Source organism: Prionailurus viverrinus, chromosome A1, assembly GCF_022837055.1.
Source record: "Prionailurus viverrinus isolate Anna chromosome A1, UM_Priviv_1.0, whole genome shotgun sequence".
Lineage (NCBI taxonomy): Eukaryota > Metazoa > Chordata > Mammalia > Carnivora > Felidae > Prionailurus > Prionailurus viverrinus.
Window position 1 is genome coordinate 133,097,200 of NC_062561.1, and position 27,688 is coordinate 133,124,887.

A 27,688-nucleotide genomic window follows, 5' to 3' on the forward strand; every position below is an offset into this window, starting at 1 on the left:
TTGGGTTACTGGTTTTTGTTCTCTTTTTTTGTTTTTTTTTCTTTTGGTATTGCTATTATAAATTTTGGACATTAATCATTTATCAGATATATGATTTGCAAATATCTTCTTCCTTTCCATAAGCTGTATTTGCATTTTGTTGACTGTCTTCATGCTGTGTAGAAGCTTTTTGGTTTGATGTAGCCCCAATTGTCTATTTTTGCTTTTGTTGCCTATGCTTTTGGTGTCACATCTCAGAAACCATTGCCAAAATCAAGAAGTTTTCCCCTTATGTTTGTTTTCAGGAGCTGTATAGTTTTGGGTCTCTTATTTAAGTCTCTAATCAATTTTGAGTTAATTTTTGTGTATGGTATAAGGATCAGATTCATTCTTCTACCTGTGGCTGTCCAATTTTCCAATACCGTTTACAGAAGAGACTATAACCATTGTGTACTGTTGGCACCCTAGTCAAAGAGCCATTGATCATATAGGCTGTACATGGCTTTATTTCTGGTCTCTCTTCTCTTCCATTGGTCTGTTTGTATTTACACTAGTACCATACTATTTTGATTATTGTAGCTATGTAATATATTTTGAAATCAGGAAGTATAATGCCACCAGCTTTGGTCTTCTTGTTCAAATTTACTTTGGCCGCTCAGGGTCTTTAATGGTTCCCTGTGAATTTTAGGGTTGTTTTTCTATTTCTGTTAAAAAGTGTCATGTGATTACTGCAATCACCAACTGATAGTTACCAGTAAATTATGTACTGGATATTGTTGAACTACACAGAACCATTAAGTATATATGCAAAAAATATTTAGGATATGATTTGTAGTAACAAAATAAAGAAATGTAGAGTTATGTCTGAGACTAAGTCTTGAATTAATCTGTGCTTTTTAGAAAGCAGTCAAAAGATCACCTACATCCTCTACAATACATAGGCTCATTAGTGAGTTCCTTCCAAAGTTTAAACTTGTTATTATTAATGTAAAATGTTTTTGTTAATCTACTTTTAATAATTCTTTTCCACTAGGAAAAAAGGAGACAAATGGAAAGTGGAAGAGGAATGAGACAATAGATTCTACAGAGCTTTACAGGCAGCAATTTTCCTCCAAACAGGCAAAAAAAGAAAAAAACACATTTTTTGGACACACTGATACTGTTTTATTTGTGATGAATTTTCATCCAGAACACATCACAGTCACCCTCAGAAACTTACTAATACAGCTAGCAGATTTTTTTTAGGTGTTCTAGTAGCATCTTGTTTTATATGCTGCTCATCTGTACTTGTCTCTTGCCTTGAAGAGATCCTAACTTTTTACATAAAGTAAAAGAAAATAAAACTCATATCCATACCTACAGTTTCAAATACCTGAGAATTTATAAACCCGAAAATATGTTTAGGGGCAGATTTCCAGATCACCCCTCTCCCGAAAAAGACTGGGATAAAATGGAGAGTTTTGTTTTGTTTTGTTTTGTTTTGTTTTAAGAAGATATTTAGAAAGAGACACCATTTGATGAAAACTGATAAACAGTGTCTCCTGAAATAAAATATATTTGCTATCTTTACTAACATATTTACTACATCTAACAGAAAATGGAACTTTCTTTTTCTTTCTTTCTTTTTCTCTTTCTCTTTCTTTCCTTCTTTCTTTTCCTCCCTCCCTTTCTTCTGTCCTTCCTTCCTTCCTTCCTTCCTTTATTTCTTTCAAGAGCATGCACCTGAGCAGAGGAAGGGCAGAGAGGGAGGGAGAGACAGATTCTCAAGCAGGCTTTGCCCTGTCAGCATGGGGCTGGATGCTGGGACTAAACACGAATTGTGAAATCATGACCTGAACTGAAATCAAGAGTTGGATGCTTAACTGACTGAGGCACCCAGGCACCCCTAGACCTTTAAAAATTTTTGTTTTAACCTTAGGGTAGGTAAATCAAATTCTGTATTTTAGTTTCACCATCTACAAAATATTAATAAACAATTACAATTTTTATCAAAGTAGTCTGAAGTATCCCAGAAAAAGACAGTATGTAAAACCACAAACCACATAACATTTATAAATTACTACATTATACAACTATTTTACTCTGTATACACTATACTGTTTTGTTCTTTGTATTTATAGTCATTACAATCTCCTCACTACTTCTACTGGAAGTGATAAATACCTAGAAAACATAAACAGATGATCTACAAGGATAATGGTACAAGATGCTGTCCTGAAGTAGAATAAAAAATAAAAATTTTCATGTAAACTCTCAGTTATAACATGTATATTAATGAACCTGCTCACAATGAATTTCAGTAACATTTTTTGTAACTGCAGATATAATCACAAGTAACCCTAGCAATGGTCACATAATAACCGAAGCATAAGTGATGGAAAGCTGATCACTGCTGCAGTCATGTGTTACTCTGTAGTTGCTTAAAATCTTCCCTGGCATCATTAGAGACCTGCTAGTTGAAAGAGGGATCATTTCCTGATGTCCAACACCAAGGTATCCCCTCACTAGAAGTCTGTAGTAGTATTCTTCTAAGCCCCCAGTACTTTGTCTAGTGTTCATCTCAGGATGCTATAACCCCCTGACAGCTAAATCAGGGCTGGTTTGTTTTCCCTTCAGCTACCATCTGAAGTATGTCTTGTTTACCTGACTGGACTCCTACTTTCAAAGCTGCTACTGTTTTCTAAAAAAGTATTTAGAATCATTTAAAACCTTAGGAATTCACCAGATAAAACACAATGTGTGTTTGGGTGCTACCAATGGTGTAAACCCAATTTTTCGGGCACAAGCTTAAGAAGTGAGAGTGATTGTACAGAATCTATTATGATTCAAGAAACTTTCTTGGCAATATATAGCACATTATTAAAAGGTAGCATAAGCATTTTCATATAGTACATGAGTCTAAGAAAACCATTTTGCTGCAAATCAAAGTGAAAAGATTAATGACAAAATATGTGAAATTGTATAGGATTGTAAGATGCTAATGTCTTTCCCCAAGTTTTCCTAATGTTATTTTATATCTATTACAAAAGCTTTTAGGGGCACCTGGTTGGCTCAGTCAGTTAAGAGTCTGACTCTTAATTTCAGCTCAACTCATGATCTCACATTTCATGGAGTTGAGTCCCGCATTGAGCTCTGCACCGACAGCGCGCGGCCACCTTGGGATTCTCTCTCTGTCTCTGCCCCTCCCCTGTTTGTGGGCTCTCTCTCTCTCTCTCTCTCTCTCAAAATAAATATTTGAAAAACGCTTTTATAAACATAAGACATAAATAGAATCTAAAGCTAAATATGGGGAACATAAACTTAAAACATACAATTTTACAATTACTATTTATCTCACTTCAAATCAACTAGTCTGAGATATTTGTAATAGAGAGATAGGATAATCAGATGAAAATTTTAATTAATTATTAAAGAAAGAAAAGATGCATCCATAGATTCTGCAAAACTGATATATAAATTATCTAATATGAAAATACATAGGTGCAGTTAAAGCCCAATTTCCAATAAAAAATTAAAATGTAGATTAACTATTTCACTTGCTAATAAAGATATGAGATACCAAAGATAAGAACAGAAAATCTGTAAACTCATTAAATCATGAATTTCAACCTACTAAGCTACAAGTAAATAAGAAGTCGGTGACTGAAATTTGACCAACTTTTTCTATATGAAAAAGCAACCCAAGAAAAAAAAGGAGCTAAAATCATACAGAAACAATAAAATAAGACTCTTTACAGAAAGACAAGAAAGACCAAAGTTTCATTCAAGGCTTCAGATATTTAGATAGTTGCACAAAATCTTCAAATCTAGTGCATAAAATGTGCTGCCAAAGCCTACCGTGAATAATATGTTTGTCACCCAAGGGATATTTTGAAAATTACTTTCCTTTGTACTGTACCCAAGAGGATTAATCGGCACAGTACAATGTGTATATTGTTTAGTCTTTACTACCTTAAAACTTAATTCGTTTTCGGTTATTATTTTTTTAAGTGATTTTAAACACTATTTACATAAAAACAGAAACCAACCCTTTAAACTTATGTTTTAAACTTGAATTCTTCTTATAAACAACTTGTCATTTAAAAACCTTATTTTTTCATTCAGTATGTTTACACTGGTACGTATATGAACATGTCTCTATACTAGTCACTGATCTCCTTCTCTATAAAATTGTTTTATTGTTTACATATATAATATTATTTATTTGATTTTAACTTATACTTTCTAATACTGAGTCATTTCAAGTTGCTTCATCCACTGCCCACATTTTTAGGCAGACATGAAGAGTCAGTTATGAAACCTGCATTTTTTTCCACAGTAATTTTCCTTGTTTTTCTATTTGGGTTAATGCCATCTTGTCCCCACTCAGTTGTTGTGTTAGAATGTGGGCAGTGAATGAAGCAACTTGAAATGACTCAGTACTAAAAAGTATAAATTAAAATAAAGGCTCTTAGCCAATATGAAAATTCCCTTAAGCACAATTATTAGAGTACCAGAAAAGGCCGGGAGGGAGAAATTTTCGAAACCATAACATTTCAAAAGACAAACTAAAGTTGGCATTATAAACTCAGGACTTTAAAAGAAATACATTAGAAATTATTAAAATTCTACCTGCATCCTTCACAAGACATCTGAAACTTATTTAAGATTACTCATTTTGAAATAGATATTAGATAAATGATATCAGAAAAAAAGCAGTGAGTCAAAGGCCATATTTGCATTAAAGATGTTACCAAATGTATACTACACTCAATAAAATTCCAACTTAATATTTGTGTCATGAAAGAACACATATAAGTGACTAAACATAAGGATTAAGACTTCTTACCCCATATTTACATTGGCGTGATGTTGCTCCATATTGGAAACGGCATTGCTCATCAGCATCATACACCTGACCTGGGGCCACAGCTGGATAAAGAAAGTCACGCTTGGGAGGCTCATTATCAAGGCAAGTACCACGGCCTGAACTGTTCAACATAAAGGATCAAAGGAAATTAGGTACACTATGGACTATTTCCATCACAATTATGAAACCATGTGTTGAACTCTTTGCTTTAATAACTTGATGCATGAAAAGCAATACATTCTACCAATAAATAGTCACATGGCAAAATAGAATACATTTACTGAAATGTGAATAAGAGTTCCAATAGTTTTTTCCAGCACCAAGACACAATAAAAGCATCTCAGACAACAATCTGAAAATGTCATGTTGGCCTTCAAACACTGATTTAAACTAATTTCTAAAGGAATCAAAACAGAATTTCATATTGCTCTAAGCTTCTTGTTTGTTTTCCATGAAAATGTAACCACATCTGGTAGTAGAATTAAAAACATAAAATGTGGAAAATTAAAAAACAAAACAAAACAAAACCATGGTTGTAATTCTTAAAGACCTAATCTATATACTCCTAACTTGGGCAGAACAATAGATGCTGTAGTAAGACATGTCCAAAGGTTCTTGAAATATTTCAATAATAAATGGGCAGAATGACAGAGGAGGCCAAAATCCAAAGTTCTCTCAAGTATATTAGAAGTGTTTAGTCTCTCAAAAATTTCATATTTCATCTAGGGTCATCAGAGTTGGAAAGGAGAATGTTCTCCTCTCTCTGCAATTTCTGCTTTTCAAAGTATGCTTGCACTCAAACATAATATTTTAATTCAGTGGAACAAATAATATAAAGATCGCCAAAAACCAGACAGAATACCTTAGTTTAAAGAGCTTTATACTTTGCTAAATATAATTGTTCATTTTTTTAAGTCAGTGTGCATAAAATAGGACAGATGCTTTTTTACTTTCATTTCACATGTGAGTAACTTAGAATTTTTAAAGAATTCCTATGCCAACATTTAAAAATTTTTTCCAACATTCCTGTCAATTGTGCCAGCACTTGTGTTTTTTTTTCCAAATCTTTTCCATCCACTTTGCCAAAGGAAAATAATTTCACAAGTAGAAGTTCCTCAACTATTATTTAGGACAGTACAAATTTTCATTTATAGATAAGTAACAAAGAGCCATGCATAATAATCAGCTTCATATTCACTTACTATTTTGTCATATTTCTTAAAATGTAAAGGTTAATTTGCTATATAAAAAATGTGTATTTGTGCAGCAGGAAATTAATACCTTTTAAAAACTGAACCATGTTATTCATTAGTGATAGATTCAAAAACCCAAGGGGCAGAACACTGTCCTCTTTATACCCTTTCCTTTCACTTATGCCCCACTTGGTTAATTTTTAATGAAGAAAAATATTTAGATGGAATATTAAACGTGGTACTAATACAGATGGGTTTTATTATTGGCTATTATAATCAGTTCACTTGTCACTGTTCAAGGTACTTAATAGAAAACTTTTTTTCACCTGCTTATCCAGTTTTCATGACAGAATGCTTTTTACTTCCTGTTTATTTTACTTTTGGAAATTGACATGCAGATCATTAAGGAAAACTATTTCTAGATGAATTTTTAAAATAGCAATCTTTTTAATTTTGTTATGTAAAATATCTTTAATCTACATAGATATGCAAATTTTAGACAAATGCAATTCTATCAGTAAATTCAAAATTTTATGTGAAGATTAATGATAAAAGAGGTCAAATGTAAAAACTCTACTGAATGAAGATGGACTATTTTGATAAAACATAATATTCATGAAATAAAGAATTAGTACTTTAATTCCATAATATTTCTTCTAAAATATCAGTTTCATCTCCATCTACAACAAAGTTACAAGTCTTTATGAAAAGATTGAAATATGTAAAAAGAAATTAAATGCTACTATAAATCAATGGGAAAATTTTAAGTACTGAAGTACTTAAGTACAGAATCCCATAGGTAAAAATATTTGCTGATAGCATAACAAAGAAAGTATAAGATATATTCACCTAAGTAGCATTAACTCAAAAGTCTATTAAAAATTGTTATACATAATTACTTGTAGGTATAGAAAATTAACCTAAAAACCTAGAGGAAGTACTATATGGACCTCCCTAAAAGAGTTTAAGAATAGATACCCTGGGAAAAAAATTATTTTCTGAAAGTAAACAGAAATTTGGCTTAACCTAGAAGGAAGCAAAAATTATTCTTTCATTTAAAGTTCTTGTTCCCAGGTATTAATGGTCTTCTAATCATGGTTCATGTTGTTCAAAAAATACCAAATCACCCAATCAATGGAAGAGCCCCCAGACAATACAGAAGGCATGCATTGTGGTGACCTGTGGACAAAGTCTTCTACTCAAAAGTGGATTTTTGGGGCGCCTGGGTGGCTTGGTCGGTTAAGCGTCTGACTTTGGCTCAGGTCATGATCTCATGGTCCGTGAGTTCGAGCCCCGCGTTGGGCTCTGTGCTGACAGCTCAGAGCCTGGAGCCTGTTTCAGATTCTGTGTCTCCCTCTCTCTCTGACCCTCCCCTGTTCATGCTCTGTCTCTCTCTGTCTCAAAAATAAATAAACGTTAAAAAATTTTTTTTTTTTTAAATTTTTTTTTTTTTTTTTTAACGTTTATTTATTTTTGAGAGAGAGAGAGAGACAGAGCATGAACGGGGGAGGGTCAGAGAGAGGGAGACACAGAATCTGAAACAGGCTCCAGGCTCTGAGCTGTCAGCACAGAGCCCGATGCGGGGCTCGAACTCACGAGCCGTGAGATCATGACCCGAGCTGAAGTCGGACGCTTAACCGACTGAGCCACCCAGGCGCCCCAAAAAAAATTTTTTTTTTAAAAAGTGGATTTTTATTTCCAATCTTTAGAAGTATGTATAGCTTTGCATTAATATGGTCTAATTAAATATATAGACAAATCTTATTCTTTGCAGAAGAATAAAATACCATATGAAATAAAATATTAAAAAATCGTATAGATCTTTTTGAAGTGGACATGTATTTAGGAATACAGCAGCAATAAAGTCCTTTTGAAATGGGTTTGTCTATAGAACTGTACAAGTCACTAAGATCTTACCTATTATTGGCTCTGGGAAAGCAAGGGTAGGAGTATCTCCAAGATTGATCTAAATTTTTTCTATGTTTTGGGTAGAAAATGTACTTATTTTCCTACTAACCATATCTGATATATACAGTAAAACCTGGATTAAAGTATTCAGGGGGGGATAGTTTTCCTATTTTAATTCTTAACTGGACATGAAGTGATAAAAATATTTTTTGCATAATGTTACTAAAATGTGTCTGCTACTTTCCTGCTACTTTCAAGTAAGTTAAGATCACAATTATTTTAATTAACCCTTAGAAAATAATAATTCTGGATATTTCCATGCATCTGAGTCATCAATTGCCATTATGAAATATCACGGATGTAAGTATAACAGGTAGAGGATATGGGTCTGAGAGATGTATATTTAACCCTAGAAGTGTCCCCCCCCCTTAGGAAATTCCCAAACACTTAACCCTAAACACATCCCTCGTATTCTCCACAAAAAGTAACTAATATTCTGACTTTTAAAATCATTATTTCCATGCTTGTCTTAGTAATTATACATCTCCCAATTATTAATCTGCCTATTTTTGGACTATATAAAAGGAGTCATACTATAGGTTTTCTTTTGTGACTATTCTTTTTTTAAATTTTTTTTTTTTTTTCAACGTTTATTTATTTTTGGGACAGAGAGAGACAGAGCATGAACGGGGGAGGGGCAGAGAGAGAGGGAGACACAGAATCGGAAACAGGCTCCAGGCTCTGAGCCATCAGCCCAGAGCCTGATGCGGGGCTCGAACTCCCGGACCGCGAGATCGTGACCTGGCTGAAGTCGGACGCTTAACCGACTGCGCCACCCAGGCGCCCCTGTGACTATTCTTTTGTTCAACATTATGAATGTGAAATATACCCATGTTGATGTGTATACCTGTAGCTTGTTCATTAATACTGTTCTTTAATATTCCACTTAAGATTATGTAACAATTATCCATTCTTCTATTAACAAACATTTGCATTATTCCTAATTTCTGAAAATTGCAAATTCTGCTGATAAAGAACATCTTTGTACAGTTCTCCTGGTACAAACGTTTTTCCTTTCTCAAAAATATTAGATGAGTTATCTTCTTATATTTTGTAATTATCTCCATTTAATAAAATGGAAAGTATGAATATTGTATTAAATCTAGGGTTCTAGCTAACTGATATAACCCTATAATTCTTATGCTAAATCTAGTGTTATTTAGGCTACTTTTATCAAAATAAGAATGGCACTTTTAAGTATAGATGGTTTGTGCTTTGGTCATATGCAAATTATCCACTCAGAAAACATAAACTTCACTCATTGATAAATGAAATGAGCACTGTTACTTTCCATCTATGAGACACTATTACAACTTATTATTATTAAGCAGATATAACACTTGTCCTGAGCAAAACAATATACATAAAAAGTAGAACTATGATTATTTTCCTATCAGCATCTATTTCACTACAAAGCCTAATCTTAGTTAATATCTACAGCATTATAGATAATAATAAACTCTACTTTTGTTTATGCATCTAAGACAAAACAGAAGAAATATGTTTGAGAACATGCTTTTTCCCAGATTATGAAATTCTTAGTAGAAAAATGCATGTTTGAGAACACACTTTTTCCCAGATTATGAAATTCTTAGTAAATCAAAATATATTTACATTTCCAGAAATCCTAGCAGCATGATAGCAAAATCATATTTTATGTATTCTACTTCTAATTTAGAGAAGTCTTATTTACATAGTTCAAAAATTAGTCTTGAAATGGGAACATGAGCCAGAGTTGAATCTTCAGTTAATATTTACAGATCCCTATGTAAAATATGCGCCCTTGGCTTTGTTTCCAGAACACATGAGCACATTCTCTTAATTGCAATTTTAGATTTATTTTTTACTTAAACAATTATACTATAAATTACAGACCTTCAGCCACACAGTGGGTCAATCTAAAAAATAAATCATTCTATATACCCTATACATATCTTAACAGTCTTGTAACAACAACAACAAAAAGTTAACATTTAATGTCAACTCCTATTTGTAACACAAAATTGTGCTCATACACCTAAATTAAATGAATCAATTGCATTATCTGTGGTAAGTCAAGTGTCTTATCTACTATGTTATTGTAAACTGCTTTATCAATATCCACAAAATTAATAATAACTACCTTCTAAAATAAGTTAGACCTTTCTCTCTTGCCCTCTATATGACTGTGACGCTTGAATATAACTGAATTTGAGGCTTCCAACATACAAACACTGTAATGATAATGATTTACTCAGTTATCCTCTTTTCTCCATATGTAACTGTGATTTATCAAAGATATTTAGGGGTTAGAGTGAAGTCCCCAAAATGTGCCTGATTAACAAAAGGAAGAGAAACTTGTTTTTCTGTTTCTTGGGCTCCATATAAAAAGAGGGTCCAATCTATGAAATTGGTTTCCATTTAAAGATTATTGATACTGATCTTCAAAGGTAATTGCTACAAGACAATGTGAGTGTCTTGGTCATCCTGTTCATCTTATATCACTTTACTTGTAGATCCTTCTTTCTAGTTCACCTTCAACAATCATACTGCCTTTCTTTATTCAGCTTCCATCCTTTCTGTGAAAACGGCTAGTCTGTATTTAATTTGGAACTGTAGGAAATTTTGCTATGGATCTCTGACAGTTCAAACAATTTAACAGACTTTAATTTAAATAGAGCAATAGTTGATTCACAGAGGCTCTGGAATTTTTGAAAACTATATGAAATTACTCTGTACTACCGCTAAGTGGTGGAAAATGTATGAAAAACTGGCCTAAACTACTTCTGGCTCTCTTCCACTGCCTGGTAAATTAGCCCATAGTCATCAATGAGTGTGAGCCATGATACCAGGTTCATCTTTCTCTATTTTCTAAATAAATAAGTCAATAAGTCCCGCAGGCAGATAGGAAGGACACTACCTGCAAAGCCGTCGTCGAAAACATCAGAAGCTGGCATAACACGTCCATTTTAACGGAAATGGGTTCTTTATTATTTAATCAGGACGGCTTCTGGGCGATTCATGAACCACTTATTGAATCACCGAGTTTAAGAAATCTGAAAAAAAATATTGGGAGTTGGTAAACACCATCTCCTGATTGATCAATAGCACCTAGTGTTTCAGAAAGACACGAGAGAATTTACTTTATTGGCATTTAAAGGCCATGGAATTGTTTTCAGTTGAACATAGTGAATAGTGAATGTCTATAAATCATAGAAAGCTCATTGTTAAAATCCACCATCATCTTGGGCCTATACAGTCACTAAGTAAAGAAAGGTATGCATTTTGTTGGCTGGGCTGCAGTTCCTAAACAATTCATCTTTCAAGATTTCTTTTTCTTGAGAAGAGAAACTAAAATAAAATGTTATGAGTCTTTTTGAGCCAACTATAAAACATAAATGTAACCTCAATCCCTGATCAAAATATCACTGGATTTTTAAAAATATCACACATAGCTGTTAAAGCAATTAAGCCAACTGCATTAATAAAAAGGAACAAAGAAATTCAAGAAAGTTACTATTATGTCTTTGTGCTCCAGTGAACTGACCTTTTTAAAGGGCCCTGTGTTTAAAAAACCTTTATTGCTTGGTCAGATTATAATCAGAGTTGTTTAGTTTATTATTAAAGAGGGGAAAAAAAGCCAACTTTCCCCAAGTCTCTACACATTGTCTTTAATATCTTTTACTGATGGCTTTAACTTTGTGAGCATTCCCATGAGGATGCACAACAGAAATATTTTCATAAAATACAGGATAAATAAGCCCTTTAGAACCCTGTCAACACTAATCATGCTTACATACAAAATGCAAAGAGGCAATAAGGCTTAAATAATGCTTTTTGGATTAATTCTTTTAATTAATTCAATGGAACACTTTCCTGTACCTAGTAATAATTTTACATCTCTCACCAAACCATTGGTGATTTCTTAACAGTATTTTATTAGTAATTTAGGGATTCCCTTTTGGGGATTGTTTTTTACAGTTTTGACTATGCAGGGTCTGGCAAGAGATCAAAACTGGTGCTTATATTAGGTATACAGAGATGGTCCTAGCAAATAAACTGTGCAAAATAAACAGGATAGGGGAGAAAGAAAATAGTACTTGAAAAAAAAAAAAAAAAGAGGAGACAAGCCTTCAAAAATTCACAGGAATATTGAGCATGTTATACAGTTTGTCTTTCTGGTGATAGACACTAAGATTCCATTATAAAAACATGAGCCAAGTCAAAGGAGAAATTCCAGATCTGGCTTGATTTCTGGGAAGAGCAGATCTTCAACAATGTTTAAAATTTAGGTAATATGATCTCATTAAAAACATCTTGGAAAATGATAATGCTACTGCTTTGTGTTAAAAACTGCCCAAAGATGTGCAACAAATTCTCTGTGGTCTATCTTTATAGCCTTCAATCCAGTTTTGGCACTAAGCAAGCAGTGTCATAATTACTTATTACTAAAATTAAAAATATTTAGGTTATAGCATAATTATTCAGAGGAATTACATTCTGATATGAATTTCCAATTCCTTCTATTTCATTATTATATTAATTAATTCAAAAAGGCTCAGTTTAAACATTTACCTTTTGATCTCTGTTGAAAGCACTGTGATAGGTAATTTAAAATCTCTTGTTTGGGGCTTAAAAATTTGTAACTTTAAGTTTTCAGAATGTGATTATAATGAATAATATTACCTTACATAGCTTTTCTGAATCTTTAAAGTTTTACACCATAATCATGTAAATGTGAACTTTGAACAAAGACAATTTTTAAAAAGAATTTCTGTTGTTCACAAGTGCTTTATCTATGAGTCACTTTTTCACAGAGTATTTAATCTCTCCCACCCAAGAAAAAAATGGCACAAAACGGTTGAAGATAATGATAGAGCAATAATGCTTAAAGCCTCAATATTATTTAAAATAATATTTACCACTTAATGAATGTCTATTGTACTTCATACACATTATGACATTGTATATAGCTATATATATAACAACCTGATGATGCATGTATTATTATGTAACTCATTTAACAAGTGAGGTCACTGAAGATTAGGAAAGGTTAAGTAACATGCTAATGGTTGCACAGTTAGAAAGTGAGACCTAAGTCTTACATGAGTTTCCCAAGTCCAGTCCTGAAGTCCTATACAGGCAAGATGTGAAAGAATATCTGCTTTCATAAACACAGTTATACCTGAGCTAATTTACATATCTCACATTTAAGTAACCACAAACTTGGAATATACATTAAAAGATTAGGAAAGAAGTTCTCAAACTGTAGAAAAGATGAGTCACTTAATAAATTTCAAATTAAATTTTCATTTTCTCATTTTCATTTCTTGGGTGTTTGGTTTTTTGTTGTTGTTGTTTGTTACTATTAGATACTTTAGCATTCATTCCTAAAAAACTCAGTTTTTTCAACAACAAAACGAAATATATCATCACTGAATTAAAGTTTGGCCTATGCTCTATTAAACTGTGTAAATTTAAATTCTTTCTGACATTGTTTCCCATTGATTGAACATTTCTGACACTCACATCATCAACCCCGTTTATATCCTTGCTCCAGTTTCTCTAATCTACCAAGTTCTTTTTTGAGTATGAAGGAAAAAATTTGCCACAGCTATATATTAAAGTATTTTGGGAACAGCCTGAAATATCACCCTATAAAAGTTACTCATTATGCAGTTTTAAGCACTACATATTAGGCTTCTACCAAGGGCTTACTTCTCGAGCAATTCATCATCACTCTCTAGAGATTACTTACTCTAGAAAGCTGGTGATATAGTCTCGACTGCAGGCAGACCAGGAAAAAGGATTGGTATTCGCAGTAATGTGAGCTGCCATAAGTTTTGCTGCTTCATGACCTTTCGTCCCACAAGAATTTCCAATTCCATCATGGTTCATACCAAAACTGTGTTAGCAAGGAAAAAACATAAGAAACATGAAAGAAAGAAACAAAATAAATAAATATAAACGAACCCCCAATGTATCCTTTATTTCCTTATTTGATCATTCATTAGCCTTACCAACATATACTTTCTATCAAGATCCTCTAAGGAAATACAAGATTAATACAAGATCAAAGTTAAGGAGACCACAGAATATTTCTATGATACAATTTATTTTTATATCTCTTTAATTGATCATATACTTTCAAATGGTAGCTCATATGATATAATCTTTCCCTGAATAGATAGGGGATGTATATTAGTTCTCACTTTATAGGTATGAAAAACTGAAGTTTATTAAAATTAAATGACCCATTAAAGATCATACAGTTAGTAAATGTTAGTAGAAACTGCCTTTTAACATCCTAGAGTTTATGTTTCCTCCCTATGCTGAATCTAAAAGGGAATTAGAAAAAGATGGTTATAATCCATTGAGTTCTAGGTTAAAGGCCAAATCCAAAAATCTTTTTTTCTTAGTAATATAAAGGAGAATTAAATACATATGTAATTTATGTTTGTATATGTGTTTTCAAAACACCTTTTGAAAAATCTTGATACATTTAAGGATTATGGCTAGAGAGATTTTCTTTACCTTGGTTTCCTTTCATTATTCAAAGCTTGTCTTTGTCATTCCCCTACCCTGGGTCCTATACCCATGTTTAGTGCTATCATCAATGTGATATAAAAACATATCTAAATGATAAATCATAAATTTTCCTATAAAGGATATGTCCACTGCATATGAATAAATTTTAGTCTTTTTTCACAGGTGGTCAAAGGTTTATGTTGAATATTACTGAAAACATAAAGTTATGTGTCTATTGTGACATCCTAATAAATGTACCAGGATATGTATAAAAGGAAATAAGTAATTTGTGTGACAAGAGTATAAAACATATTGATGACAGCTGCTGGAGAAAAAATTTGAAAGGTAGTTGAGAATAGAGAATTACAATAAATGAAAGTAAATATTAATACTTTTGGCATGTAGAGATGCTGAAGGTTTGTGAGTAAGAGCAAGTGAATATTTCAGAGTAGGAGAATATGGAATTGATTTGTATTTTGGACAGGTCATTACAGTAACTCTGTGGTCCAGACATTGGAGTGAGAAGACAATGGAGGCAGGGAAAACAGATGGAACAAAAAGCAGTGGGAAGAGAATGAAGCAGAGAACTGATGTAGGTCTGAACTAGGGCACTAAGATAGACAGGTGGGATTAGATGTGAGACATGTTTAAGAAGCTGAGTGGATTGGTCTTCATAAATACAACATAAAAGAGCTATAATAAAGACATAAAATATGTGGGGAAAGAAGAAACTAGGAATTCATGCGGAGGAACTAACAAAAGCAAAGGAAGAAAAACATATGAGATTGTATATCCAGAGCCCTAAATTAAAACACCAAATAACCTTCCAGGAACACCAGTATTTAGTCTTCTTATTTGACATCAACACATTGGAATCAATCTCTTTGAATGGTCTTCTAAGAAAATGATGACAGAGTTTACAGTTTATTGAATTAGATATTATTCTGTCAAAACAATCAGCTGCAGAGTTACATAATAAGCTCCTTAATGTAAATTTTTAATTCAATAAACTTAAAATTTATACTTCTCTCAAAGATTCATGTTACCATGTGAATACTACTATGATTCTTTTAAAAAGATGATAGCTTAAAAAAAATTATTTCCTTTTAGCAACAGACTTATACATATTCCTGAGACATGTTAAGATAGGTGTAGGCAGACACAGATGGCTGTAAGAAAATAATTTTTGAGATCTTCAATTTCCTTATGTACTCTTTTCTAAAAAAAAAAAAAATCAAGCTTCTCCTTTTAAGATCTTATTTCTCCCACCTTATAAAAGAAAAACTTATCCTTCACCTATCCATAATTTTACAATAGTTCATTGCCTTGGGGTATAAAAATGTGTCAAGAAAAGAGATAATCAGAATTATTTGGTGTTAGTGTTGAGAAAAAGAATGACTTTAATGAATGAATAACATATCACGTAGTTACTTATTTTCATCAAGTTTACGAGAGGATATAATCAAATTAACAGTTGATGGGTTATTAAAAAATCTTTTTGATGCTAGATCACCAATGGTTATGTTCTGACAAATAATACAAAAGGAGTTCAAAGAAGTGAATGATATTTCTATAATAAATTCCTTTCACCTATTTATGTGAACAAATTTTGTCAGCATTCACCTCTGTAAAAAAAAAATCAGAGTCGAATTGATGTTGAAATTCTGCCTCATTCTAGCAATAGAGAGACAAATGCAGTAACTGAAAAAAATATAAATAATTAAAGGAACATTTTTCTATAAAACTTTACTTTTAGATTTAATTATGTATTAAAATGTGTAATATGTATATGTGTTTCTGATCAATGATTGACTAATAATGATTGTAATGTAATGAATCTATAATCCAGAAAAAAAATTACCTTCATTATCACAGGAAATTTTTAAAATGTAATTGCAATTTATATGCATTTTGTGATAAAGATATTTGATATAATTAAAACACATTCAAGTATGAAAATATATTTTAAGGTATATTAAGAAATATTAAAATATACATCAGGATAATATTCTGGTTGGGAAAGATGAAGCATATATATTGAGTTAAAGGAGTGAAAAAATGATGTAAATTTTGACTATGAAAAAGACCATGTTCACATTGTTTTCACTAAAAAAAATTTTTTATGTTTATTTTTTTAGAGAGAGTGCAAGAGGGGGAAGGGCAGAAAGAGAGGGAGACACAGAATCTGAAGCAGGCTCCAGGCTCGGAGCTGTCAGCACAGAACCTGACGTGGGGCTTCAACTCACAATCTGTGAGATCATGACCTGAGCCGAAGTCCGACTGAGCCACCCAGATGCCCCTGTTCATAGTTTGTAAATGCATAATGAAAGTTAGCAAAATGTAATGGGATTTAGATTCAATTGATACATTTCAAAGAGGTATATAACATTTTATTTTTTGCATGCTAGTATTTACAGTATTCCAGAAATTCTATCATTTTCTAATAAAGGTTGAGATTGTGCCATTTGTGACAACATGGATGGAACTAGAGGGTATTATGCTAAGTGAAGTAAGTCAGACTTGAGAAAGACAAAACCAATTTGATTTCACTCAGTGTGGAATCTAAAAAACAAAACAAGGGGCGCCTGGGTGGCGCAGTCGGTTAAGCGTCCGACTTCAGCCAGGTCACGATCTCGCGGTCCGGGAGTTCGAGCCCCGCGTCAGGCTCTGGGCTGATGGCTCAGAGCCTGGAGCCTGTTTCCGATTCTGTGACTCCCTCTCTCTCTGCCCCTACCCCGTTCATGCTCTGTCTCTCTCTGTCCCCAAAATAAATAAACGTTGAAAAAAAAATTAAAAAAACAAAAAACAAAACAAAGAACAGACACACAAAAAAAGCAGAATCAGACCTATAAATACAGAGAACAAAATTATAGTTGTCAGATGGGAGGAGGCTAGGGATATGGGCAAAATGAGTGAAGAAAGAGTGGGAAATACAGGCTTCATGTTATGGAATGAATAAATCAGAGGAACGAAAGGCACAGCTTAGGGTCATACAGTCATATTGTAATAGCATTGTATGGTATCAGAGGGTAGCTATGCTTGTGACAAGCACAGTATAACATACAAACTTGTTAAAATACTATGTTGTATACCTGAAACTAATGTAACATTGTATGCCAACCATACTCAAATAAATTTTTTTTTAAAGCTCATGAATGCAAACTGGTGCAGCCGCTCTGGAAAATAGTGCTTGGGTACTTGGGTGGCTCTGTCAGTTGGGCATCTGACTCTTGGTTTCCACTCAGGTTATGATCTCACAGCTTGTGAGTTCAAGCCCTGCACTGGGCTCTGCAGAGACTGCTTGGACTACTCTCTCCCTCGATCTCTGCCACTCCCCTACTCACACACGCTCTCTCTCAAAATAAATAAACTTAAAAAAAAAAAAAGTTCATGAATTCTAGTACATGAAGGAGGAAACCTTACAAGTTCTATTTCTACTAACAATCTTTAGTTGTCAGATGCAGATAGTTGTCTTAAGGACTTAGGTTTAATTGTCTAAGAGAATGTCAAGTAAAATAGGGGTTTACAACTGCTGTTCATGACATCAACTTCAAAAGATCCCTCTAAGAGGCTGATTGTGCTAGAGTATAACGCACTAGCGTGCCTGCACACACACACACACACACACACACACACACACACACACACACGTATGTAAAGATAGTTTCCCTCCTGAGGAAAGTCTATCTCAGTGAAGAGTTGGTAAAAGAAGTGAAACTCATTAGTGATCAGAAAGAATAAACAAGAGTCCACTTTAAAACCACCATAATAGCAAAAATTAGAATGTTATCTAGAACAAAGCATATGGTCAGGGCAGCTGTTCTAGAGAGCAATTCAGCAGTACTTTGTCAAATTAAATAGGCATATATATTATGACCCAACAATTCTAATCTTGGCTATATATCACAGGAGTACTCCCAAAGGGAACACGTAGGAAGATGTTCATAACAGAATTATTTATGACAGCAAGTTGTTGAAGATAATCTAGGTGTCTGTCACTAGGGAACGGATAAGTAAACGTTGGCTGATGCATATTATGGGATACTGAGCAGAAATTGGAAGCAGCAAACAAGATAGATGTCTACACATAAATATGGGTGGATCTTAAAAACTGAAAAAATTAAGAAAAAGATTGATAGCATTATATCATATATATAAGCAAAAATTACATACACGCTCTCAAATAACAACAAAAGGCCAAGGAATTGTTCCAAATTAAAGACTAAAGAAACATAACTAAATGCAATAGAAACTGGATTGGATGGGAGAAAGAGTTATAAAACACATTGCTGGGACAATTGATGAAATATGAATACAGACTACATATTCAATAATAGTAGTATATCAATGTTAAAATTTCTAGTTTGGTAATTATACTGTGGTATATAAGAGATTATCTTTTCTTCTCAGGAAACAAACTGAAATATTAAGGGAAAAGGCGCATGTCTACAACTTACTGCCAAACACCTCAGAAAAAAAATACACGTACATATACAGAAAGAAAGATTTAAAGTAAATGTTGCTGAATAGACACATTTCCAAAGAAGACATCCAGATGGCCAACAGACACACATCACTCCTCATCAGGGAAATACAAATCAAAGCCACACTGAGATACCATCTCACACTGGTCAGAATGGCTAAAATGAACAAATCAGGAAACTATAGATGCTGGTGAGAATGTGGAGAAATGGGAACTCTCTTGCACTGTTGGTGGGAATGCAAACTGGTACAGCCGCTCTGGAAAATAGTGCGGAGGTTCCTCAAAAAATTAAAAATAGAACCACCCTACAACCCAGTAATAGCACTGCTAGGAATTTACCCAAGGCATACAGGGGTGCTGATGCATAGGGGCACTTGTACCCCAATGTTTATAGCAGCACTTTCAACAGTAGCCAAATTATGGAAAGAACCTAAATGTCCATCAACTGATGAATGGATAAAGAAGATGTGGTTTATACATACAATGGAATACTACTTGGCAATGAGAAAGAATGAAATCATGCCATTTGCAGAAACGTGGATGCAACTGGAGGGTATTATGCTAAGTGAAATAAGTCAGTCAGAGAAAGACAGATATCATATGTTTTCACTCATATGTGGATCTTGAGAAACTTAACAAAAGGCCATGTGGGAAGGGAAGGGGAAAAAATTAGTTACAGAGAGTGGGGGAGGCTCTTAAACACAGAGAACAAACTGAAGGTACATGGGAGGTGGGGGAGTGGGGAAAGTGGGTGATAGGCATTGAGGAGGGCACTTGTTGGAATAAACATTGGGTGTTGTACATAAGCCAATTTGACAATAAATTATATTAAAATAAATAAATAAATAAAATAAATAAGATATTAATTATACTTGAATCTGAGTGAAGGGCATATGGGAAATCTTTCCATTATATTAATTTTTCTGTAAGCTTGAAATTATTTCAAAAGTTAAAAGGCTAAAAAATAAACACATACACATATAAAACATGTGACATTTTACAAGGATACATATGAATTCAAATATACACATAAAATTTATTAGAGTAGTTACCTATGGAAGAAAAGAAACTGGAATGGGAAACAGGATTATAGAAACAAATACATATTTACATATATTAACCAAGAAGGGTCCTTGGTGGGTATGATAATGATATTGTGCTAAGAACTGAGGATACAAAGATAAAAGATAGATGGATGGATAGATAGATAGACAGAAGATAGATGATAGATAGATCAATAAATATAAAACAAACTCAACTCTCTGCTCTTGAGTTCAAAAATAATAATTAAAAAAAAAATAATAAGAACAAAAGAGAGTTTGGTGAACATCGGGTCCACTCGGATGAGTTAACAGTGGTAACTGTTCCTGGTTGGTTTTATGTGTTTAATAAAATATTTCAGATCACATAGAGGTAGGGATTCTCATTTGAGGAGTGTTTTATGAACAGAGATTGACAGACAGAGGCAGACAGAGAAAGAGAGAGAGAGAGAGAGAGAGAGAGAGAGAGAGAGAGAGAGATTGGGAGAGACAGTCTCCTTGGGCCTCTTCTGATTCCCCACATTTTACTGGGTATTCCAAGTCTGCAAGGCTTATGCTTTAACCAGAACATTTCACAGGATAACTTTGACAAATGAGGTAACCCCCCCACCCCTGGATAAAAAAACAGGTTAATTTACTACTTGCTATAAAAGTGGTTGATTCCCCAAGCTCAATTTTTTTTTTTTTCAGTTTTGATGCAAACCCACTGTGTATGAAGCATTCATCTAAGCCATATGTGTTGCCTCTGTGGGATCAGGGGCCAATAGAAATTAAATAAATACGCTGATGCTTAATGCTATTTACTTTGCTGTAAGGAATAAAATCCTTTGTCTCTGATCCAGGAATTTCATGTCTTCTGTTAGCATCCATATGACAACTATAGGCTAACTTATAATTAATTATAAGTAGGGTAAAATTAAATCTCAAATCCAATGAGAGAGTAGATTGTAGTTGATTAGGATAACATACTCAATTATGAAAAGCTAAGTAACTCTGAAAGCAAAATACTTCATATTAGTATTAATCTTTTAAAAAACTAAAGCCCAAATTCTCAATAATATCTATTAAAACAAAGTAGGCTTTTTGTTTTGTTTCCATCCTAGGAAATAAATTATATGTTGAAGATTTCCAACTGAATCTCCTACTGGATACAAGAAAAACACCAGAAATTTCCTTTCTCATGTCTTATTGTTTCTGTTCCTATCTCAAAAGCTGAAAGGACACAGTTATTTCTATATTGTTAAGCAGTTAAAAAAAAACAAGAAAAATAAATAAAAATTTTGCATTTAATGAAATGTAAAAAACCTCTAAAACTATAAACCGTGTGTGTGAAAGGATGACTGAATTCAGAAAAAGCAAAGATGAATGCAGCAAGACACAGAGAGAAGACAACAATAATTGAAGGCCTGAGTATAAACAAGCAAAGCATATTTCTCCAAAGTTACGTGCAACAATCTGGGCGGTAAAACCAAAAATACCTTCTTGAGAACAACTGAAGTAGGAGTGCAAACTGTTGGAATATACACCCTGCTCCAGTTGTCAGAAGAAGACCAGGCTGGGCCTATTTACATGGGAGTCACACAAACCATATTTGTAGGAAGCAGTCTGTTGGTAAGGAAGGGTGAAAGAGAGATTCTAATAGTTTTATAAAGGAATACAGGGTTAAAGAACTTGAATCACATGCACTACTCTATATCATTAATAAATTCCTGATAAGAAAAGAGCTCTGGCCCTATTTGTAGTTTCTACAAATAGTTCTTCCAGAAAATCAAACTCATTCAAACACGTGATTCAAAAGGAACAAGAAGTGTTCCTAGAAAATAAATAATTGGAACACAAAAACACGAATAGGAGACAAAGGACACTTAGCAGAACAAAAACACTGGTACCGAAAAGATAAAAACTGGACACATATAAATTCAAACCAACTTAATGAAGCCATCATTTTATAAAAACAAGAATTTAATGCAGAAATACAAGCAATCAAAGGAGATATGGCAAGACAGGGGATGAAAACACGAACTATTAGAGGAAGTAAATGGGGGTGGGGTGCAAAATAAAAGTATCACAGGAAAAATGCCATGCTGAGGTAGCAAAAAATGAAATTAGGCAACTGCCAAAAAGATTTATCACAGGATTGGAAAAGCAAGAAAAATGAAAACTGACAGTTTAAAAGATAAAGGAAAGAAATACAATATATATCACTGTTGTCTCCACTAAAAGGGCCAAAATAATAAAACAGAAAGTGATTATTAAAAATTCAAGAAAACTTTTGAGAAATAAAAATGGCTAAAATCTGGGCTGCCTGGGTGGCTCAGTCAGTTGAGCGTCCGACTTAGGCTCGGGTCATGATATCACTGTTCGTGAGTTCCAGCCCCGCATCAGGCTCTGTGCTGACAGCTCAGAGACTGGAGTCTGCTTCGGATTCTGTGTCTTCCTTTCTCTCTGCTCCTCCCCTGCTTGCACTCTGTCTGTCTCTCTGTCTCTCAAAAATAAACAAACATTAAAAAAAATTTTTTAAACCAAAATGGCTAAAATCTGGTGTCCTAGGAAAAACTGACACAGAATGACTTCACACACAGCCAAACTCTAATTAACTTAATGGACTACAAAATTAAGATATATTTTGGGCAACTGGGGCAAAAGAACAAATTACCTATAATGGTAAAACAATCAGATTACCCTCAGATTTCACCATGGTGACATTTAACACGAGCACACCACAGAGTAAATGACTTGGACTCAGCCAAACTGAGTATCAAAATCATTTTGAACAAAAACTCAAGGAATAGAGGTCTCATGAATCATTCTTACAAAAACTGCTACAAGATAAACCTCAGCTTGGTTTGAAATAAACATAAAAATTTAATGGCTTATCGATACTAGTTGAGTTTCACAGAAAGCAGAGCATCCAACACAAGTAAAATTCATAACAAGTCTGATTAACTCCCTTGTCATACCTTCTAATGATATTTTCTTATTTGTTGTTTTGTTTTGTGAGTTTAATTTTAGTCTCACATGCATATTATATGATATATGATATCATGCATACTTAAAAGATAATAAAATATTTACATTTTAAAGAATAATTATAAAGAAACATCCATGTAACCCCTACTAATACTAAATTTAAGAAACATAACATTTTCAGAATAATAAAAGCTTGCCTCTTGTGTTCAACTTTATAATCATCTTCTTCTTCCTCCCTTAAGAAAGAACCATTACCCTGACTTTTGTGGTAAACATCCCCTATGGCATCTCTAAACAATGTATGTTAATTTTACCTGGTTTTGAAGTCTATAGAACTGAAATCACACTGTAGATATTCTTTTATAATTTGCTTCTTTCATTCAACAATTTTTTTTTAGAGAATGTCATCTCTGCTGAGCTAACTACATCATTCATTTTCACTTACAGGTTTCCTTTGTAAATATACCATTTAATTATCCACTCTGTGACGATGAATTTGGGATGGTTCTTATTACGGGGCTACTATAGACAAAGCCACTATGGGCATTCTTGAATACATCTGAACATATCCCCTGGTCATCTGTAAGAGTATCTTAAGAACGGTTTTTAAACTTTTGGTCTAAGGATCTTTTTATATTCTTTTTTTTTTAAATTTTTTTTAACGTTTATTTATTTTTGAGAGAGAGAGAGACAGAGCATGAATGGGGGAGGGTCAGACAGAGAGGGAGACACAGAATCTGAAACAGGCTCCAGGCTCTGAGCTGTCAGCACAGAGCCCGACACGGGGCTCAAACTCACAGACTGTGAGATCATGACCTGAGCTGAAGTCGGACGCTTAACCGACTGAGCCACCCAGGCACCCCAGGATCTCTTTACATTCTTAAAAATACTAGATAGGGTGCCTGGGTAGCTCAGTGGGTTGAGCGTCTGACTTCAGCTCAGGTCATGATCTTACAAGCCCCCCATCAGGCTTGCTGCTGTCAGCGCAGAGCCCACTTTGGATCCTCTGTCCCCTTCTCTCTGCTCCTCCCCTACCTGCGCTCTTTCAAAAATAAACATTAAAAAAAATTAGAGATCCAAAAGATCTTTTTTGTTTATGAGGTTTTATGTAGTGACATCATATTAAAAATTAAAGTGAGGACATAAGCATTTTATTTAAAAATATCTTACAAAACAAGAATTTCAGTGAAAAGAGTAGCATTGTTTAATTATATTTTGCTAATCTCTTCAGAGTCTGGCTTACTACACAATAGCTGGGTTCTCTTATCTGCTTTTCATTCCGTCTGTTGTGGTATTTCATTTTGGTTGAAGTGTATGATGAAAATTTGGCTTCACACTAATATGTGGTTGAAAAAGGGAAGAGTATTTTTATAGCCCTTCAGATAATGGTAGGGTTGTTTTTTTTTTGATACTATACTAAAATTTGACAAATAATTTTTTTAAGTTTACTTATTTATTTTTTAGAGAGAGAGATACAGCAAGTGGAGGAGGGGAAGGGAGACAAAGAGGGAGAGAGAGAATCCCAAGCAAGCTCTGAGCTCTCGGCACAGAGCCCCACCCAGGGCTCCATCTCACAAATCATGAGATTATGACCTGAGCCGACATCAAGAGTCAGATGGTTAACCGATTGAGCCACCCAGGCACCCCAAACTTGACAAATAATTTTTAAAAGGTTAGTTGGAATATTTATTCTGAAACAATATTAATGATCTTTTTTAATTTGGTCTCATTAATAACATGAAACCTCATCAGAAAAGTCTTAGAAAAAAAAGAAAAAGAAAAAAGAAAAGCCTTTAAATATTAGGAAGCTGTCAAGTTCATAATGACAGATATAACTTTTTCCTAAATTCTGATTTTTGCTTAAAGTTCAAATTTTATCATTGGTAATAAACAGTGTAAGTTGTTTTCCTTGAATAATAAGCTCATTTGTTTACTTTCAAAGTGAATTTCTGCCAACTACCCATAGTTTCTCATTTGTTCTTTCAAATAAAAATTCTGTTCCAGGAAAAAAGAGCAGCTAGTTCATCTCAAACAATGGCACAAGTGCTTTTCCTGTGACAACCATCAGACTAAGATATGGAGCAAAAAGTGTTTCATCTACTTCCCATTTGGGGATACAGAATATTTTATAAAAGATATATATGTAAGAGTCATGCTTCAATAAAAATAAAAATAAAAATTATTCTGCTTTATCAAGAGCATTCTTAAGTAAAACTGACATGGTAGTAACAAAAAAATGACTATTAGTATGGTTGACTTGACTTATGCTGGGGTACCAGCACTTATACCTACTACTGATTTTACACAATCAGTGTAAACAACAATACAGTTTCAAGAAAAAAAGGGCACATTAGGTCTTAGTGTTATGAAAATAGTTTTTATTTTATTTGTTTGTTTATTTATTTAGAGAGACAGAGAGAGAGCACGAGAGCAGAGGCAGACACAGGGAGAGAGAGGGAATCTTAAATAGGCTCCACACTGTCAGCACAGAGCCTGATGAGGGAACTCGAACTCACCAACTGTGAGATCATGACCTAAGCCAAGATCAAGCGTAGGAAGCTTAAGTGACTTAGCCACCCAGGCTCCCCATGAAAATAGGTTTGATCTGAAAGTGGTTCAGAAATCCCAGGGATTCATGGAGCACAATTTGAGAATTACTGCTTTAGGATATATGTGGAATATAAATTGTTGGGTCATGATAATGCCAGACACCTTTTCAAAGTGGTTACACTAAATAACATTCTTGCCTGCAGTGCGTAAGAATCCTGGTTGCACCACATCTCCACCAACAGATGGTACTGTCAGACTTTTAAATTTGTGCTAATCATGGTGGACATAATTTGTATGTCCTTGATTATCGATTAGGTTGAACACCTTTTTATATGCATATTGACCATTTAGATTTCTTCTTTTGTGAAATGTTCAAGTACTGTGTATATTTAATTTGCATGAGTTGCTTATATCAACTACATGTGTGCTGCAAACAACTTTTCCTAAACTGTGTCCTGTCTCTTCATTTTATGGTGTTTCTTCATCAGATTTTTAATTTTATTATAGTTAAATTGGTCAATCACATACTTTACGATTAGTGTTCTTTTGTCTTGTTTTTTAAAAGTTCTTCTTTATCCTAAGCTTATGAGGATTTACTTTTATAATATGTTCTAAAGTCTGTAATAGTTTGATTTGCACATTTTTAGGTATTGGTGGATCCTTAGTAAGAGTACATTTACTTTTGTAAGAAACTGCCAAACTGTCTTCCAAAGTATGACTTGACACCAGGATCCATTTTTACTAGTTACTTCAACAAGCAGAAATAATTTTTTATATTTCATTTTATTCACAGTGCTTAGCATAAAATTAGACTTTAATAATTGTGATGAAGGCTTAGAGGCTTAGTGAAATGGATGAAAAATCTATCAGCAGAGATTCAATTTGGATAAACTGGGTAGATTCACAAGGTTAAAACGCATATCTAATAAACATTTTCTTCTAAAACATGGGGTTCACAGAATCTGACATGAGTTCCATATTCACTATAATGAACTTTGCCTTGTTCTGTCCCTCTTTCTTGCAATTGCCTAACTGTTGTTATATAACTCACAGACAGGCTCAATGAACTCTGTTCATGGTTTCTGGGACCAATTTTGTTCACTGTTACGGAGAATTTAAAGAGATTGAAACCAATAGCTCTGTGGAACAGTATTAAAATATAGCATATTGTTGGTCTGGTTCTCTGGTTTTGAAAGTAATTGAAATTGTTAGGCTCTGTTCCCTATTTCTTGCGAAGAAGACACTACCTTACACCCAAATCTTAGTAAATGAATCCATTGTTTATTTCACCTGCTCCCAAGACTCTGAGATCCTGACCAGTATCCCACCTCTTTTTGAGCAGAGATTCCATTTGAATTTGGGGTATTAAAGGTATGTAATCCAGGTTCCCTTACGCTCCACACTCTGGGATACATACAGCTATCCACAGACTTTCATGCTATTAACAATTTCCTTACTGATTTTCATCTAAGCACTATTACCAGACTAAACTACTGAAGTCCTCACAATATGAATTGGATATATAGGGTGCTAAATTAATTAGTTAAAATAATCTGCTTTATATAGACCCAACTGGGGTGCCTGCCTGGCTCAATTGGTGGAGCATACAACTCTTGATCTCCTGATTGTGAGTTCAAGACCCATGTTGAGTGGAAAGATGACTTAAAAATAAAAACTTAAAAAATAAAATGAAATAAACCCAACTAGGGGCATCTAGGTGGCTCAGTCGGTTAAGCATCTGACTCTTGATTCCAGCTTAGGTCATGCTCTCACAGTTCACAAGATCAAGCCCCACATCGGGCTCTGTACTGACATTGTGGAACCTGCTTGAGCTTCTCTCTCTCCCTCCCTCTCTGCTCCTCCCCCATTCATTCTTTCTCTCTCTCTCTCAAAATAAATAAATAAACTTTATTTAAAAATTGACACAACTAACTCACTTAGGAAAAAAAAAAGCTTATATGTCTTATAGCACAGGAATACATAGTTACATTATTCCAGTTAGTTTATACTAGCATGTTATTTTATTCATGGTTTTGTGGGCTTTTATTAAGAATTTGATGCTTACACATTGTGCTCCAAGCAAATAAACAACGTTAAGGCCAAAGGGATGAAGAACACAGTGGCTGTGGAGTATGCCTTAAAAAGAAAA

At 33.8% G+C, this 27,688-nt stretch overlaps 1 protein-coding gene across 1 annotated transcript in view; it reads right to left on the minus strand.

The window, feature by feature from the left end:
• ADAMTS6 (ADAM metallopeptidase with thrombospondin type 1 motif 6) overlaps positions 1-27,688 on the minus strand; it is a 296,499-nt gene that overhangs the window by 121,274 nt on the left and 147,537 nt on the right. The window contains exons 9-10 of the mRNA XM_047867513.1: positions 13,727-13,873; positions 4,808-4,949 (exon numbers count right to left, since the gene is read on the minus strand). Coding sequence (XP_047723469.1) covers positions 4,808-4,949; positions 13,727-13,873 — 289 coding nt within the window. The remainder of the gene's footprint in view (positions 1-4,807; positions 4,950-13,726; positions 13,874-27,688) is intronic.